The sequence below is a fragment of the Lathyrus oleraceus genome, chromosome 4, assembly GCF_024323335.1.
Source record: "Lathyrus oleraceus cultivar Zhongwan6 chromosome 4, CAAS_Psat_ZW6_1.0, whole genome shotgun sequence".
Lineage (NCBI taxonomy): Eukaryota > Viridiplantae > Streptophyta > Magnoliopsida > Fabales > Fabaceae > Lathyrus > Lathyrus oleraceus.
The window spans coordinates 32,159,493-32,177,126 of record NC_066582.1 but is presented as its reverse complement, the minus strand read 5'-3'; the positions used below and the strand labels follow the sequence as shown (position 1 = coordinate 32,177,126).

The 17,634-nt window shown below is 33.0% G+C and overlaps 1 protein-coding gene across 1 annotated transcript; it reads left to right on the top strand.

The window, feature by feature from the left end:
- Positions 1-11,663: 11,663 nt before the first annotated feature.
- On the top strand, positions 11,664-12,152 carry LOC127135848 (syntaxin-22-like; the record flags this gene model as incomplete). Its single annotated transcript, XM_051062479.1, has 2 exons — positions 11,664-11,844; positions 11,968-12,152. Coding segments are annotated over 2 exons (366 nt in total), but the record flags the coding sequence as incomplete, so codon positions are not given.
- Between the last annotated feature and the right edge of the window lie 5,482 nt (positions 12,153-17,634).

Here is a 17,634-nt window from a genome sequence, read left to right as displayed (position 1 = left end):
GGGTGTTGTACAGGTAACGTGTAAAGATTTTTATTTGGCCGTGCTCATAGTAGATTTCTCTAATGCTTTTAACATGATACCGTTTGAAACTATTGCACGAGATAAGGGTAAGATGTCCATCTATTTCTTCGTAACAACAAAGTTGTATCTTGGAGATTGACATATTATGTCAGCCAATGGAGTGCAACAAAGAGATCCATTGGGGCTTCTCCTTTTTCTCTATCTTGTATTACACCCTTTTATTCATAATATAGATACAATTGCAAGCTTATTCTTCATGCTTCGTATCTTAATGATGAGATCTTCATACGAGGCAACTAAATCCATTGACATCGTTCAGGTAATAGGTCTAGGATTAAGTCTTGAATTGAATATGTGTAAGACCCAAATCTTTTGGTCTTTGTGTGACGGCGTAAGCATCATGGGGGTTGTTCTCTTCAGAAATTGGAAGGTTGGTGTTGGAGGTGAAGTTTCTCAGATGGTTTATTACTTGGATAAAAGTTTTATCAAGGGGTTGTCCATGAAGAGACCTGTCAGGGCTATTGTGTTAATGCATCTTCTTACACAATTAGGGATCCACAAAGTGGATTCTTTCTACTTCGATCCTACATGGATATTGCCAAAACGTTTGTTGGTCAAAGGATATGCCAACCAATTCACATTTAGGAGGCATGTACTTGGTTTTATAATGAGTTATGAGGGGTTATCAAAGACTTTGTGGTTGGTGGAGATATTTTCTGTGTGGACCTTCAATGGAGGGTGACTTCTTTACCTATTATGGTTGAAGGGTTGAGTTTGTATTCAATAGTAGAGAATGCCTAATATGATTTGATAACTTTCATGTCCCAATGTTAGGTATTACAAGATCATATATTGATAGGTAGTCGAATATATGGCATGCACTTTGATTTGATAGAGCTTTAGATGATGTCAGTGGTATGATTCCGACTTTTTACCTTAACAGTTTTACTAGCAAGAACATTGTCCTTCCTAAAGCCTAATAATATGTTTTGGCGAGCGTCTGTTTTAGAAAAACTGTTAAGGACATAAAAGTTAACTTTGAAATGACCATAAGATAAAAAATTGTTTTTGGATAGCAGCTCATAATTTTTCTTCTAGTTATTTATGTTGATGGTCTAGGCTAACACATGTCATTAATAGAATATCCAATATCCCTAGGTATCGCCTCATGATTCTATTATTTTCTATCGGGGAGTGTTGTAATATGCCATAAAACCGTAAGTGGGAAGAAAGAAAAAACATGTTTTAGTATTGCAATTTTTTCCAGGCAAGATGGTGGGACTTGCCATAGACTGGGTAACAATGACAGTCAAGTCTCAGGTTTTTCGAGATTGTTTGTTAATGTGTCATATCTTGAGCTCGTTAAGGTTTTGCTAGTTATAAATATGGTTCTTTTTCATTAGTCATAGGCATGTGGTGCATAAGGTAGCAATCTGAGTGAGAAGCAAATGATAGAAATTCATAGGATTATTTTCTTGGATTGACAATTTTCTGGGGTTATTAAAAGAAATTGTGAAACACTTTAAATAGCTTAAATTTAAATTTGTGTGATTCTTATATTGAGAGTTGAAGTTATTCAGAAATACTTCAACTCTAAAGATTGTTTTCTTTTAACTTATATTGTAATCTCTTGAAACAATTTTGAAGTATATTGAATTAGAGAGTTGCTCTCTCCCCCAAGCGTAGACCAGTTTGATCGAATTGAGTAAACAATTTTTCTATTTTCTCGTCAGTTATATTTTTTATTATACTAAAGTCATTTAGTTGATTGTCATTGTTCTTTATCTCATACATCAAAGTCTTGGTGTGTTTGAACGACATTATTATTATTATTATTATTATTATTATTATTATTATTATTATTATTATTATTATTATTATTTTCTTCATAATAAGAGCTTCGTCCAATCTACCATAAAGTGTGTCTAAATACCTTTTCGGAAATACATAGTTTATTGTAAATAACTTTCATGTTTCAAATACTATCGTGTGACTTTATTGAGATGTCCTTTTTTGATATATTAAATCAAATAAAAATATTTGTGAATAAAGAGACGCACATGAACTCCTTTTAGATGATCAATATATTTTTATATCTTTTGTATTTGATATTTTTGACTTTACGTTAGAGACAATTAATTTTTTATAAAGAATTCAAAATTCATGAATGTAAATGTTGTGTTCTTTTTTAAAAAAAATTAAGTTAATTTGTTGCTCACTTGCCATCTACCCTTATATAAATAATATTCTATAAATGTTTGATAAATCAATGATACGGTATATTATTCACTATTATCTACCACAAATTTAAGATAATCCTGATTTTGATATATCAATTATGATATCAGACATGCACAAAAGTTCATGTACCATTTAAGGATGATTGTGAGAATGGGTTATATAGGTGGGTCACTAACTAAAGTTTCAGCAAAGAAAAAAATTGCTTTCATTAATTGACATGTTGTTTGTGTTCAAAGTTTTTTCAAGTTTCAAACTTTAAAATGTGACGTCTTATTAGTACGAACAAAGTGTTATTAAGAGATGGAAAGTTTCAACGGATACAGCTGGTGATTTTATTTCACATTTAAGGGCTTTCGGATAGTTGATAAATGAGCTAGGTTGCTTGTTTCACCATAGACCATTTCTCAATGCATTCTATAAGATTTTATCGTGCGAATTTTCACATATGCTTTTATGTTTTTGGAAATGCATTCGGACGTATCAAACATACATTTAAGTAAGACCATTTAGAGTGACACCATATTATTTGATTTATTTTATTCCGGAGATATATCTTAGAAAATTTTTCGTAGTTACATTTCTGTAAGACATACATATCAGTACCAAACAAGGTTGTCAAACGCGCGAGTCTACTCAGACTCGTAAATGGTCCGTAAACTCGACTTGCAAACTCGTACGCGTTTATGAAAAATTAAAAATGACTTTAAAAAATATGTAAATATTTTTAAACTTGTAAATACCTAATATATAACACAAATATATATAATAGAATATCAATTAACATCAAAATTTAAATATCCTACTCCATGACAAATTTTTTAACAAAAAAATTCGATAATAAAACAAACAAAATAGCAAAGTATATAGTTAAAGATTTAAAGTACTAATTTTTTCTTAGTTGTTCTAGCCTCTCTTCAAATTGTTCTAATCTTATGTTAAAACTGATTCTGAATTGAGTTTGTTTTATGTCTTTATCATCATGGTTTATCCACTCACCTTAGCTTCTTATAACACTTTGTATGAAGATTCCTTATAATTGTTATCATGAATAATTAATTAATTAGTAAAATTTATAGCATGTTTTTATTATTTTCAAAACATACACAAGCGCTTTCGGCCATATATCATAAATTTTCTAAACTAATTTTTCACGTCAAATTGATAGATGGAGATTGGGATCAATGGACCCGAATCACCTAGTTGAACAATGGTGCATCACATTTACACAAGAGAATATATAAGAGAAACATTCAAATGAAGCATATAAGAAAATACTTACAACAAATGATTGATTTACGACAACAAACACGAACAAAGCAAGAGACATAATAAATGCACATCATCAATGAAGAAAGAGAAATTTTGCTGAAACAAGAGACTAGAAGAGAGATTTTATAATTCCTGTACAAGTAAAAAAAAAGGTTTTTAAAAAAAAAATCTTTTGGAGAATTTGAATTTTTTTATAAAAAAAAACAAAACAATTTTTTTTATAGACTCGTAAACTCGCCATAGGCTCGCGAGTCTATACAAGTTTGTTTGAGTCTACACGAGTCTACTCAAGTTTATCAAAAAAAGATTCTATGCACGAGTCTACTCATTTTTGCTTTCTAGACTCGTAAACTCGTACAAGTTTACAAGTTTACCCGCGAGTTTGACAACCATGGTACCAGATCCAAAAATATATAATTTTTCAAATTGAAATTAAAATTCATAAAATAAAATTAGGATTACATAGATGAGTTCAACATAAAATACAACATTACATTTCAATATTCAGGTGAACGCTTCAACATCTTCAGAATATCTTCGACCGATCTTGAAATCATCGCTTCCAACTTGAGCGGAACTTTTGTTTCGAAACGGAAAAATGTATTCCACATAGACTTAACATCCGCTTGCATCTTGAGCTCAAATTTGTTGAACTTAATCTTCCCTTCATTCCCAATCGACGGTGAAAGATACTCGAGCTTCACAATCTTTCGATTGTCTCTGTAAGGTAGGAGATAATGGATTTAGTCTTTCATATCTTCGAGGGAGGTGAAGTCGTTGAGCTTGAACGTGCGCCCAGATGTATAGCTGGAGAATGAGACATTTGCGACATACTAGTGAATGTTTAATTGTGACATTTGAGACATTTTCAGTTTGTGTGAAATATAACATAAGAGCACATTAATTTATAGAAGTTATAGATCAATATGGGTCACTCAATGACTGCCATGTTGATTCCATATATATATATCTCCAGAAATACACTCTATTTTCTTGTTCCGGAGATACATTTGATCCAAGTTTAAAGGCCTCCATACAAATTCATTAAAGCATTTGATCACGAGATTCAAACTCTTGCTTATTTTTAAATTGGTTGCCAATATCTACCGTCTTCACGACAACACCTTGGACATCCGGAGAAACAACTTGTTTTGGGAGAACATCGGGTGCACCATATCTAATGAAAATAATTAAAATACAATAACATATAAGTGCTACTGTCGAAGACAGAACTAGAAATCAAACAAAGACAACTTCCGGAGATGCATCTCTAGACAAGTTCATACTCATTACAAAGATACATTTCCGAACACAACGTTTTTTCCCCAGAAAAAAGTATGATTAATGTGAGCAACACAGAGGGAAATGAATGATCTTTACTTGAAATTTTATCTTCTTTTGCTCTCTATGATGTGATGAACCAAAAGAGTGACGATTTGGAGTGAAAAATGGATTGGGAATAAAGAGTTTTTTTGATGAAGGGTTTGGTTGAAAACCAACAGTGGCAACAATGACTGTGTGATCATGCAACTGCTTCTTTTATTAGATATTTCCGGAGATGCATCTCCGGAAATATCTGACATGCAAAGGGGACAGAAATTTTCAAAATCCCTCCCATAATTCCGGAGATGAATCTCTAGAATTTCTATGGAATAGGTAAATAAATAAAGTATTTCTTAAAATGTTTTGAAGATGCATTTCTGGAATAAAAATAACTCAACTTATAAGGCGTCTCTCAAAATGATATTTATTGAATATGTAGGAGATGTGTTCGAAGATACATCTCCGAAAACATGAGGCATTTTTAGAAATTCGCATGGTGCTGTAAAAGACACATATATGATGCGTTAAGAAATATTCTTCAATATTTTACATCTACCCTAATTGGATGATGTAATTAGGGGTGGACAAGAAAAACCCACCCGAGAATAACCAACCGAACCGGTTGTAGGATGCTGTTTCGGGTCGGGTTAATTCGGTTTGACGGGTTGGACGGGTGTTGCAAACGGGTTCAGAGGGGTATGTGTGGTCGGGTTCGGTTTTGATTTTTTGGCCCAACAAAATCCGAGCCCGACCGATTCCATTACATTACTATTACTATCAAGGAGAATTTTGGCACCTTGACCCAACAAAATCAGATTGCAAAATCAGAACTTGCGCCGTCTACTCTACCCTGAACCCTAAAGCTTGCGCCGTCCACCGTCCACCCTGAACTCTGAAGCTTGCGCCGTCCACCCCTCTGAAGCTTGCACCGTTCACCCTGAACCCCAAAGCTTGTGCCGTCCACCCCTCTGAAGCTTGCGCCATCCACCCCTCTGAACCCTAAAGCTTGCGCCGTCCACCTCTCCGAACCCTAAAGCTCCGTCCACCCCTCTGAACCCTAAAGCTTTAGCGTCGTCACCTTGCTTCATCTCCAAAAGTAAAACAAAATCGCTATCTATGTCTCTCCTCCGCCGTCATCACTGTCCTTTCCTCCTTCATCATCACTGAGCAGAGAATCATTTGTATCCTTATCCCTCTTAATCACGTTCTTTTGTGTTTGTATTTGCTTTCTAAACACTAAGTCTTTCTTTGTTCTTGATTTCAGATTTTGTATTTTCAGGTTTTGTAATTTCAAGAGTTCTTTGAGTTAATGGAAGGTTAGATCATTGTTTCTATTTTTAAGAGCTTTAATCTTTTATATACTGTATTTAATAACTCCATTTGTTTAATTTTTATCGAGATATGGAAGAGGCGGTAGAAATGCAAGGAGCTGGAGAAATACAAGAAGCTGGAAATTTGCATAATAACAGTAAGTTTAGTTTATTTTATGTATGTTTTGTATGCCTATGTCGATATATCATGTTGAATATTTTGCATAATAACAGTAACTCCATTTGTTTTGTATGCCTTATTAAAAGTTTAAGGTAATAGGTCCTTTAAGATTAAGACATATGACTACATAAAAATAAGATTAACAAACTTTGAAACTAAGCCTATAAACACTTAACAAGTTGATGATGTTGGTTGTGTGTTGATTATAATCTTCATTAATTTTCAGTAATGGAGAATGTTACTCAAAACCAACCTTCTTCATTAACATCTGGTGTTGGTGCAACTGATGTTGCTGCCAATGAAATTCATGTTGTTGGACTTCCTCCACTTGGAAAGAAGAGAAAACAAAATGCTAATGGTCCTAGGAAATCCTCTCCTGCTTGGGACCATTTTATTAAATTGCCTAATGAAATTGAAGCAGTAGCTGCTTGCAAACACTGTCATAAGAAATATTTGTGTGATCCAAAAACCCATGGGACATCTAACATGCTTGCTCATACAAAAGTATGTACCAAGATGCCACAAAATGATCCTACTCAAACTGCCCTCTCCTTTGCCGGTGGAGAGGGTGGTGGCTTGGTTGCCGCAAGCCAATGATTTAATTTGGCAGCTTGTAGGAAGGCTATTGCTCTCTTTGTGATCCTAGATGAACATGCTTTTAGGGTAGTTGAAGGGGAAGGCTTTAAGTTGTTATGCAAACAATTACAACCCCAATTAACTATTCCATCAAGGAGAACTGTGGCGAGGGATTGTTTTCAACTTTTTGTTGATGAAAAAGCAAGATTGAAAGGTTATTTCAAATCTGATTGCAATAGGGTAGCCTTAACCACTGATTGTTGGACATCCATTCAGAATCTTAGTTATATGACCCTAACTGCACACTTCATTAACAATGATTGGAAGTATGAAAATAGGATTCTAAGTTTTTGTTTAGTTCTTAATCATAAGGGTGAGACAATTGGTAGAAAAGTTGAAGAGATTTTAAGGGAATGGGGAATAAGGAATGTGTCCACAATCACTGTGGACAACGCAACATCTAATGATGTAGCTGTTGCTTATTTGAAGAAGAGGATTGATAATATGGGTGGTTTAATGAGTGATGGATCTTTCTTTCATCTTCGTTGTTGTGCACACATTTTAAATATGGTGGTTCGTGATGGTTTAAAACAGAATGATTTATCCATTTCTGCCATTAGAAATGCTGTTAGATTTGTTAGGTCATCACCCCAAAGATCTACAAAGTTCAAAGAATGTATTGAGTTTGCTAGAATTAATTGCAAGAAACTTCTCTGTCTAGATGTTCCGACAAGGTGGAACTCATGTTATTTGATGCTAGATGCTGCTGAAAAGTATCAAGCAACATTTGAGAAAATGGAAGGTGAAGATTTTAGCTATTTGGAATTTTTTGGATTAGTTGGGCCCCCTACTCTTAATGATTGGGAGAATGTTAGGTGTCTAGTAAGTTTTTTCAAAATTTTCTATGATGCTACTATGGAATTTTCTTCGTCAAAACAAGTATCCCTTCATAAGTCATTCCACCAACTAGCTTCAATACATTGTGAGCTTAAAAGATCATCCATGAACTTGAACATAATTTTAGCCTCAATGGGATATGAAATGAAGAAGAAGTATGACAAATATTGGGGGGAAATTGAAAACATCAACAAGTTTATTTATTTTGGCGTGATTCTTGACCCTAGATACAAGTTAGGATATGTAGAGTGGTGTTTTAATGATATGTATAATGGTGAGTCGGTGCCTTTTACTAATATGATTAATGTGATAAAAAAGGAGTTGTTTAAACTATTCAATTGGTACAAGGGTGTACATGAAAAGCAACATGGACCCTCTACTAGTCCTAATGAGGGTGGTTCATTTGGTGATGGTGTTCCTAATGTTGAAGTTCCATCTCATTTTGCAAGGGTTGAAGCTTTTAAAGAGCACCTTAAACAAAAAGATTCAATAGATAAAAAAAATGATCTTGAGAGGTATCTAGATGATAATTGTGCCGATGATTTTAACTTTGACATCCTTATGTGGTGGAAACAAAACTCTTGTAGATACCCTATTTTATCAAAAATGGTGAAGGATGTTTTAGCTAGTCCAGTATCCACTGTCGCTTCTGAAAGCACGTTTAGTACCGGGGGCAGAATTCTAGACACATATAGAAGTTCACTAACCCCTGAAATGGCAGAGGCTTTGATTTGTGCACAGGACTGGTTGAAACCTACACTTAGTCAATTCAAGGACTTGAATATAAATGAAGAATTTGAGTTGTCTGCCACTATTGTTTCAGGTATGTAAGTATTTGAGTATGAGTATTTAGTGTATTAATGTATTGGCTTTGGTTTTGATTTAATTATTTGGTTTCTGTTTAATTTTATGCAGAATTTTTGTGGTCCCTCTACTAGTGGATCAACATCTGGTGATGGATCTAATGCTGTTGGAAACAGAAATGAACCAGTTGCTGGTTCATCTCAATCACATACTTGATGATGGTTGTGGTTTTTGTGTTTTTTCATTTGATTTACTTATATCTATGTTTTTACATGTATTAATATATTTTTGTGTTTCGTTTCAGTTTGTTTTTTGGAGTCATTTGTGAAAATGACCTTATTTTGGGCTACTGATTATTTTGATGATGGTTGTGGTTTTTGTATTTTTTTCATTTGATTTACTTATATCTATGTTTTTTACATGTATTAATATATTTTTGTGTTTCGTTTCAGTTTGTTTTTTGGAGTCATTTGTGAAAATGACCTTATTTTGGGCTACTGATTATTATGGATAATCAGCTTATCTATCAGCTAATATCCTCAACAGTTATTTTTTTGTGATAATATATCAACCAATAGTCCTGAAGAGGTTTTTGATGCTTTGAAGAATCAGACTGTGGATCTGGTTTTAACTGCTCATCCTACGCAGTCGGTTCATCGATCTTTGCTGCAAAAGCATGGAAGGTTTGTACTGTTTATGGAATTGTGGATTACTGCATATTATGCTGAAAATGATCACAATGAATTTGAAAACAGGTTATCACAGAAGAGCGCGACATAACTTACAGACACAAGACCAGACTCCACATTGGACAATTGGTGAAGGATACGTCGGATAAACTTAAACAAGCTAGTGAAATTGATCATCATGTTGATGTTAATGTGAGTTTGAAGTTCTATTATCTATTTCGATTGCATGCGCAAACAAATCAGTTTATTGGTATTTTATGATCTATTTTTAAAAACCATGAGTTTCTTTAAATGAATCTTATGATCGAGTTTTTTATTTACTGTTACAGTAATAGTCTTATTTACTGTTACAGTTGTGGTTTCTTGATACACAGGTTTTAACCATGATAACTTCATTGCTCAAAATGTTTTCTTCATTTTCTTATTTGTATATTCATTTGATTCCTTGTATTTGTAGCCTGTATTCAGTGCTTCTGTTTTAGTTGAGATGATGGAACCTGATGGGTCTTCAACAATTTCGGTGATGAGTGGAGAAGGAGAATCTTTGTCAGCTCAATTGGCTCATGAGGTTATGGCTATTCAGGTAAACAGTGACTCCCAAACAGAGAATACTTTTCAATAAAAATATAATTCTGGGTATAAACTTCCTATCATGATCACAATTGTCCTATTTTTAACTTATTCCCGACCGATGTGTTCGATCAATTTGGGATGCTAAAAAGAATCTTTCTAGCTTGCTGTTTTTCTAGCATCCACATGTCATATTCTGCTGGTGGTGTCGGAGGGAGTCCATGATGACAAGTTGTGGCATTTGATGTCAACGGTATGTACATTGCTCTAAGTTTGCTTGTGATTCTTGCAGATGCTTCAATGTTGTGTTTAATGCCTGTGTGATGATTTCATGTTATGCTGAAGTATGCAGTCATCTGAAAAACTGTTGTGCCTATTGGTTTCATCTTTTATTATTTAATGCATTTGATGGGTATCTTCTTCTGAGCTCAATTTTGGCTTAAGGAATTGGGCTAATAGATCAAGGCCTTCTCTTACTTTCTTGCCTATATGAAATCAAGTGGTTTAAGATCCATTCATTATTCACAATGATCATTTTGGTGAATAGTTGCAAACTTTATTGGATGTGTTGTGTCTTGGAAGTCATTGCATTTGTCAGTCTTAAACATCATATTTTTCTGTCAACTCGGCAATTTGATCTTGTTATTCTGTCAACTAATTTTTAAGTGCAAAAAACATCAAGTGATTCAAGAGTGATTCAGTAAAACATCAAGTGATTTAGTAAATATATTCGGGCCATTATCAAGAATGGAAGTGTTTCTTGAATTTGTATCTGAGAGAGAACAAATATAACTGTGGCATGAAATGTGGCGCGGGTCGTTATAATTTATTACTAATGTTGCATAATTTCTTGGCCATTGATCGAGACGGTTCGAGAGAAAAATTGAAAAAAGAAAAACTTATTATGAATAAGCAATTGATTGAATGAAACAGTGTATAATACTGATATTAATTTATAGAGTAGAAGTTAAAACTATAATTAGTGTAACTAACTCTATCATACTGGTAATTGTCATAACAGAATTACCAACTAACTGCCAACTGATACTAACCCATTAACAGAATATCTTGAATACTGCAAAATGCACTTTTTCTCAGTGACATATTGTTGTAACATTTCCTTCTCCTAGGATATATGTTTTTAATAGAATATAGTGAAATAATATAGTATTCTATTGTTTGAATAATTTTAAAACTGATGGAATAGAATGGAAAATGATGACATCAATTTCATTGTGTATTTTCATATATATCTAAATTATGTTCTATTCCTTCATAAAATATTAAAACTATAGAATAGGGCCATGTGTTATTCCACTACTAATACAAACATACTTTTAGTATACCTACAACTAACATGCATAGCTCCTTTAGTTTCATTTCATAAATTCAATGTCTTTTTTCTTTGTTAGCTTGTTTGGATGTGTTCTTTTTCTGTATCATCATTTGCAGTTGGTGAGGGATCTTGTAACACCATGGGAACTTTTTATTTTATAGCTGTAAGCTGCAAAGTCTAAGTCTATTGACCAAATTCAATATTAAATTTGAGTGAGAAAGCACTAAGAAGTAGACAGTTCAACCGGTTAAACCGTGACTCCGTGATCTGAGTGTCATCACTCAATTGTAGGTGGCAAACAAACATGTCCATTCCGTCAAAGTCCGTTAAAAAATAGGACCGGGCGGGTAAAGTAAAGGAGAAGGATTAAAAACTTCTAAGACAGGAGGTAATATCCTAAGGCTACTTTTTCAAATTTAGCCATTTGCATCTTTTTTGTTGCTTAGCTCTTAAATTGTTCATGCTGCAGACAGGAGGTAATATCCTTAGATAATGAGATTTCCTTCAATGAGGCTATCATCGAGGAAAGAGAACAAGGTATTCAAGAAGTCCAGCAGCAGATTGGGGAAGTAAATGAGATCTTCAAAGATCTTGCCGTGCTTGTTCATGAGCAAGGAGCAATGATTGGTAACTAGTTCCCCCCAACCCCCACCCTTCATTTACTTTTGTTATTTATGCATCCTCTATCAAGTCGTTTTATATGTCTAGACTGGTTTATAGTAGTTGATGTTGAGAATTTCCATTTTGCAGATGATATTGGATCCAACATTGAGCATTCCCATGAAGCCACTGCCCAAGCAAAATCAGAACTTGTGAAAGCTTCTAAGACACAACGATCAAGTTCATCTTTGGCTATCAAAACTCTCCGACGGTGTTGCTGTTTTCAAAGTTTGTCATTCATTCTTAAAAACCGGCGGTATTGCTGTTTACAATAGCTGCAAACGCTGGTTTTGATGGTTCTTTAATTTACAGCAAATTGTTGGAACAAGATAATCTTAATTTGGGTTTCGATGCTGCTAAAGGTTAGTAACAGTGAAGGTTGTGATGCTGTATTGTTTATGATACCTTAACATTAAAAATGATTCTGTAGTAAAAAGAAGGTTGTTTAACTATGGTGCTTATTCTGCTAAAACAGGAACTTATGTTGATATGGTGAAGGCTGGGATTATACATCCTGTTAAAGTTGTTAGAACAGCTTTGGTAGATGCTGCCAGGTAAAATCATATATCTTACAATGCAATTTTTTCTCTGCTTATATTTCACACATTACTATATGTTAAACTAGTTTTTGCTCTATTGCAGTGTATCGTTGTTACTGACGACAACCGAGGCATCTATTATAGAAAATATGAGTGATAAAAACAAACCTCCTCAAAGGGTGGCAGATATGGATGATTTGGACTACTAACTTTTCTTAAATATGTTGAGAATATTTTGGCTTATAATGAACTTGTATATCAGGTTATTACTTGAATGATAATGTAATTGTAATATAATGCTAATACTTTATCACTTAGATGATGATGAAAATGTAATATAATGAAAATAGTTTATGGTTTATTAATTCTTTTAATTATATAGAATGAAGTTTAATAAGTATTCATGTGATTAGTGTTATAGGAATGATAAAATTCAGGTTAGAATTTATTGGTCCAAACCGATTCAACCCAACCGAATGAACCGTATAAACCGATAATCCATCAACCGATAAAACCGAACTTAGTTTTGGGTGAAACTGGATTTAACTTTTTCAACCGTGGATTAGCTCGGGTTAGCTATTTCGGGCCCGAACCCACCCATAACCGACCGCCGTCCACCCCTAGATGTAATGGTGAAATTATTCTCATGCATCCGTACGAGCCCGTGCTTTGTCGCTTTGTTGTTACTTTGTTAGTTATTAAATGTTAAGTTGAGTATCGCTTTGTTATTGGTTATTGAACAATAAAGTTGAGTATTGATTGTTTGTTAAAATTAATAATAAAATAAATTATATTAAAGATAAAGTTCAGAAACATAAGTCATTATAAATGAATTTTATAAACTTGACACTTATTATTTGTTGAATTAAGATTTGAAAAAGGTTATGATATATTATGATAATCATGTTCTAAAAATTAACCAATTACTCGTGCGGTCACATGTAAAACATATGAAACAAAAATAGAGATGATAAATTATCGTGATACAATTATATTCTAAAAAAGTTATTAGTTACCTGTACAGACAAATCATAAATCCCTTATAATTTAAGAATAATAGAAAAACTAATGCAGTTTTTCTAGAATAAAATTAAACAACATTAAGAATCTATAATTATTGAAATAATAGAGAACAAAAATAGAGATGATAAGATTGTCATATATCATATTCTAAAAAAACGAATTAATTAACCGTGTGGACCAATCATAAATCACTTATAATTTAAGATGAATTAAAAAATATATGCAATTCTTTTAGAATAAAACCTCAAAAAATTATTAAATAATATTAAAGATGTAAAACTATAAAAATAATATGATACAAAAATATAGATAATAAATAATTATGATACATCATATTTTTAAACAATAATTAGTTACCTTAACCAACACGGCCGACCCAAATTTTTTGTATAAAAATGGACCCAAATTTTTAAAAAAATACAATTATAATAATTAAAAAAGTATATCAAAAATATAATCATGTATTAATTAAAAATAAATTTAATTATAATTATTTTGAGTTTTGATCAATATTGATTTTTGTATGTATTGAGTTTTTATCATAACATTTTTTAAATTTTTTTAATAATATTTTATTTATTTTTACTAATATTTATAAAAAAATTAAATTTTTAAAAAATTGGGACCCTCTAATATTTGAGGCCTTATGCTGCAGCACATGCTGCACTTGCAGCGACCCTTTTAACCAATTTTTTTTTTTGATAAGCACTTGTATTAATACGCACAAGGGGTGCAACCCAATACAAAGGGAAAAGTTACAATCCAATGAAATTAGCAGGATTAGCAAACCATAATTCTCTAGTAATATCTATACTCCCTTTGGACAAAATAGAAATCCAATCCCACCCAATTGATTTAATAATCAATAAAATCTCTACCACATTCCACATGGAATGTTTAAATACCAAATTATTTCTAGCATTCCAAATGCTCCAACAAACCAAAGACCAAATAAAAGTGAAGAAAGACGACTTCACTCTTCCATCCAAAGAATTAGATAAAAATAACAGCACATCTTCTCCGGTAACAATAGTATCAATATTCGAAAATCCCAATAGATCATCAAAATCCACTCCAAACCATGAGAACACTTCCTTCCAAATGGTTTTAACTTTACACCACTTAAGAAAAAGGTGACCAACAAATTCCTCTTCTAACTCACATAAAGGGACAAAAAGAACCCTCCACACCTAAAATCACGCCTCTATGCCAAAGTTCTTTTCTCGTCGGTAAGGCTCCCAAGATCCATCTCCACCCAAACAACTTGACTTTACACGGAATAATAGCTTTCCATAATCTTTTAAGTTCACAACGTCTAAAATCACTACCAATATGGTTAACCGCATTCAATGAGTACAAACATTTAAAAACATTCCTAACCGAAAAGCCCTCCACATCTCTCCACCAAATTAATTTATCAACCTCATTCTTACACGGTTTAACATCCTTTAGGATCTCTGTTAACTCCTTCCAATCCTCCAATAATTCACCTACTAATAAGGTAGAATCAACACCCACCTTTCAACTCCAACCCTCATTCTCCCATAAACCACAATTAATCACAAGAGCATTAGAAAATGAACACACCTCAATTATAAGTCGCTTAATTTTAGTTCATAATCTGATTATAATAAAAAATTTATATAATTTAAGATGAATTCAAAAACAGTAACTATGCGAACTATAAGAAATAAAAACTGAGTGATAAAAGTTTTGTAGATGATCCTATTCTAAAAAATAATTAGTTAATATGAAATGTTGCAACATAACGAAAACTATTTTTAAATTTTTATTAAAGTTAAATTCAAATCCCTTGAATAATAATACTTTAAAAGCGGTTGAAAAAAGTCAAGTTATTTAAATTCAATGTGAAATTTTTATTAAAAAGGAAACAGTAAATAATTTGAAAATGTGTGTTCAAACTATTATATCAAACAAATTTGCCCAATTTATAGATTACTATAAAAGACTTCAAGTTGCAACTTATTTATAAACATTTTAAATTAAATTTAACAACATTAACTAACATACGATAAACTGCACTATAAAATTTGTGAACAATAACAGGAAAATTAAAGAGATGAGGAGGTGTAGGGTTTTAAGGGTATGTATTTTGGTTTTAACCGTTTATATATATATATATATATATATATATATATATATATATATATATATATATATATATATATATATATATATATATATATATATATATATATATATATATATATATATATATATAGGTCAAATGTGTGTGGCTTTGGTTCAAAGCTGGCTGTGAAGGAATTATACAATATTCTTGAAAAGTGGAATATTGTAATCGTCTTCGATTCCTTTCGTTTCTGACCCAACACAACTTTCTTCTTTTGGCATGTTGACATGAATTGTGATTTATCATGTCTTTGATTTTATTGTAAAAAATTGTTTTTGATAGAATCGATTTTGATACAATTAATTCTAGTTAAAACTTAGATGAATATTTTATTAATTATAAATTAATCAAGTTTAAAAATAAAATTCATAGTATTAAAAACCTTTTTTTATTGCTTTACATAGTTTAATTTTGGATAAAATATTTTATAATTTTTTAACACATATATGAATTCATGAATTCTATAAAAAAAAATATGTTGAGCAGCCAAAGTGATCCCAATTACCATCCATCGTATATAAGCGGTCTAAGATATGATTATATGCATAATTCCATATACTCTATTCATTCATTCACATATTTGACTTTTGAAATGTTAACTTTGTAGGTCCATTCCGTGCAACCGCACTAGAGATCTGCACCACCACATCAATAATATGACTTTCTAGTTCTTGAAAGGAACAATGGCGCCGTATGTAGAAAGCGACTTCTGATTCATGCAGATTTTCACAGTCAAATATCTCATTATTCCATAAGATCTCTCTTGATTCCATCATATCTCTCATGATTCAATCAGATCTCCTCCAATTTAAACCTCAAACACTTTGACATGTACACTAAGATGGATAGGGCTTCGAATCTCATTTATGAAAATACTTCAAAATCCTTCAATTCAAGATCACCTTCAATATTCGCCATAGACACAATACGTGGGAATCTGTTTGAGAATGAAGAATCTTGATTGAGAAACAGAAAAACGACAGACTAATCTTAGTGTTCAAAGATCACGAGAATGTGGATGAAACTCATGGGGAGTTTATGTTGATCATTACTACTACCATCGCTAATCATTACGTCTCAGGGATCCTTGTTGATGAAGGAAGTTCCTACAACTGGATATATCTCAAAATCTTCGCATAGTCGGGCTTAAAAAAGCAAGATCTGAGATTATGCAAAGGCCAGAGCCTCCTAGCATTCTGTTAGATACCCAAAAGTGCTTATTTGAGCTATCAAATATGGGTATCTTTCACTCCGTTTCCTTGCTAAAGTGTTCGAAACAACCTTTGTTTTTGTTGAATTGCAATACAATGATAAACGATCTTGGTACCTTTGATTTGTGTGTTATTGTGCAGGAATTAGGCATGAAATAATAGAAAATGAAGCCACAAGAAAGTTGGCAAAGGGACCAAAGAAAAGATGCATTCATCAGCTTGCTCGCTAGGCGAGGGCTGTGGCGAAGGGCTCGCTAGGCGAGCGCCCAGCGAGAACTCAGCGAAAAGCGCAACCAGCACTCACTCGCTAGGCGAGCCATTAGCGAGCTCCCAGCGAGCATTCCAGTAGCAAAACCTCTCAAGCTCGCTGGAGCGAAGGTTGAAGCGTGACCTTCGCCTAGCGAAGGTTTTGTTCGCTCAGCGAACATGACAGTCTGGCAAAGGTTATTTCTCTGGGCGCAGGTGCCTCAGGTGCCTCATTTAGGGGCTCGCTAGGCGAGCCAGTCTGCTCGCCTAGCGAGCATGACAGCTCAGTAGCAGTTCTATAAGTAGCAAGGGCTACTTTTTGGAGCCATACTTTTGCACCTCAATACTTTTGTACTTTTTAGATATTTTCCAGCATTGCTCTTGGGATCTTTTGTGACCTAGAAATCATTTCTCTTCATCTCTTAACAATATTTCACAAAAAGAAGGTGGATTCCCATCCAATCTCGATTATTCGACTCGGATGTTGATCAACCTTCTTCCGAAACTTGTTGACCAAGCTACCATGAAAATGAGTAGCTAAGTCCTTCATTTTGTCAAGGTTAGATGTAGATGATCATTAGCTTTG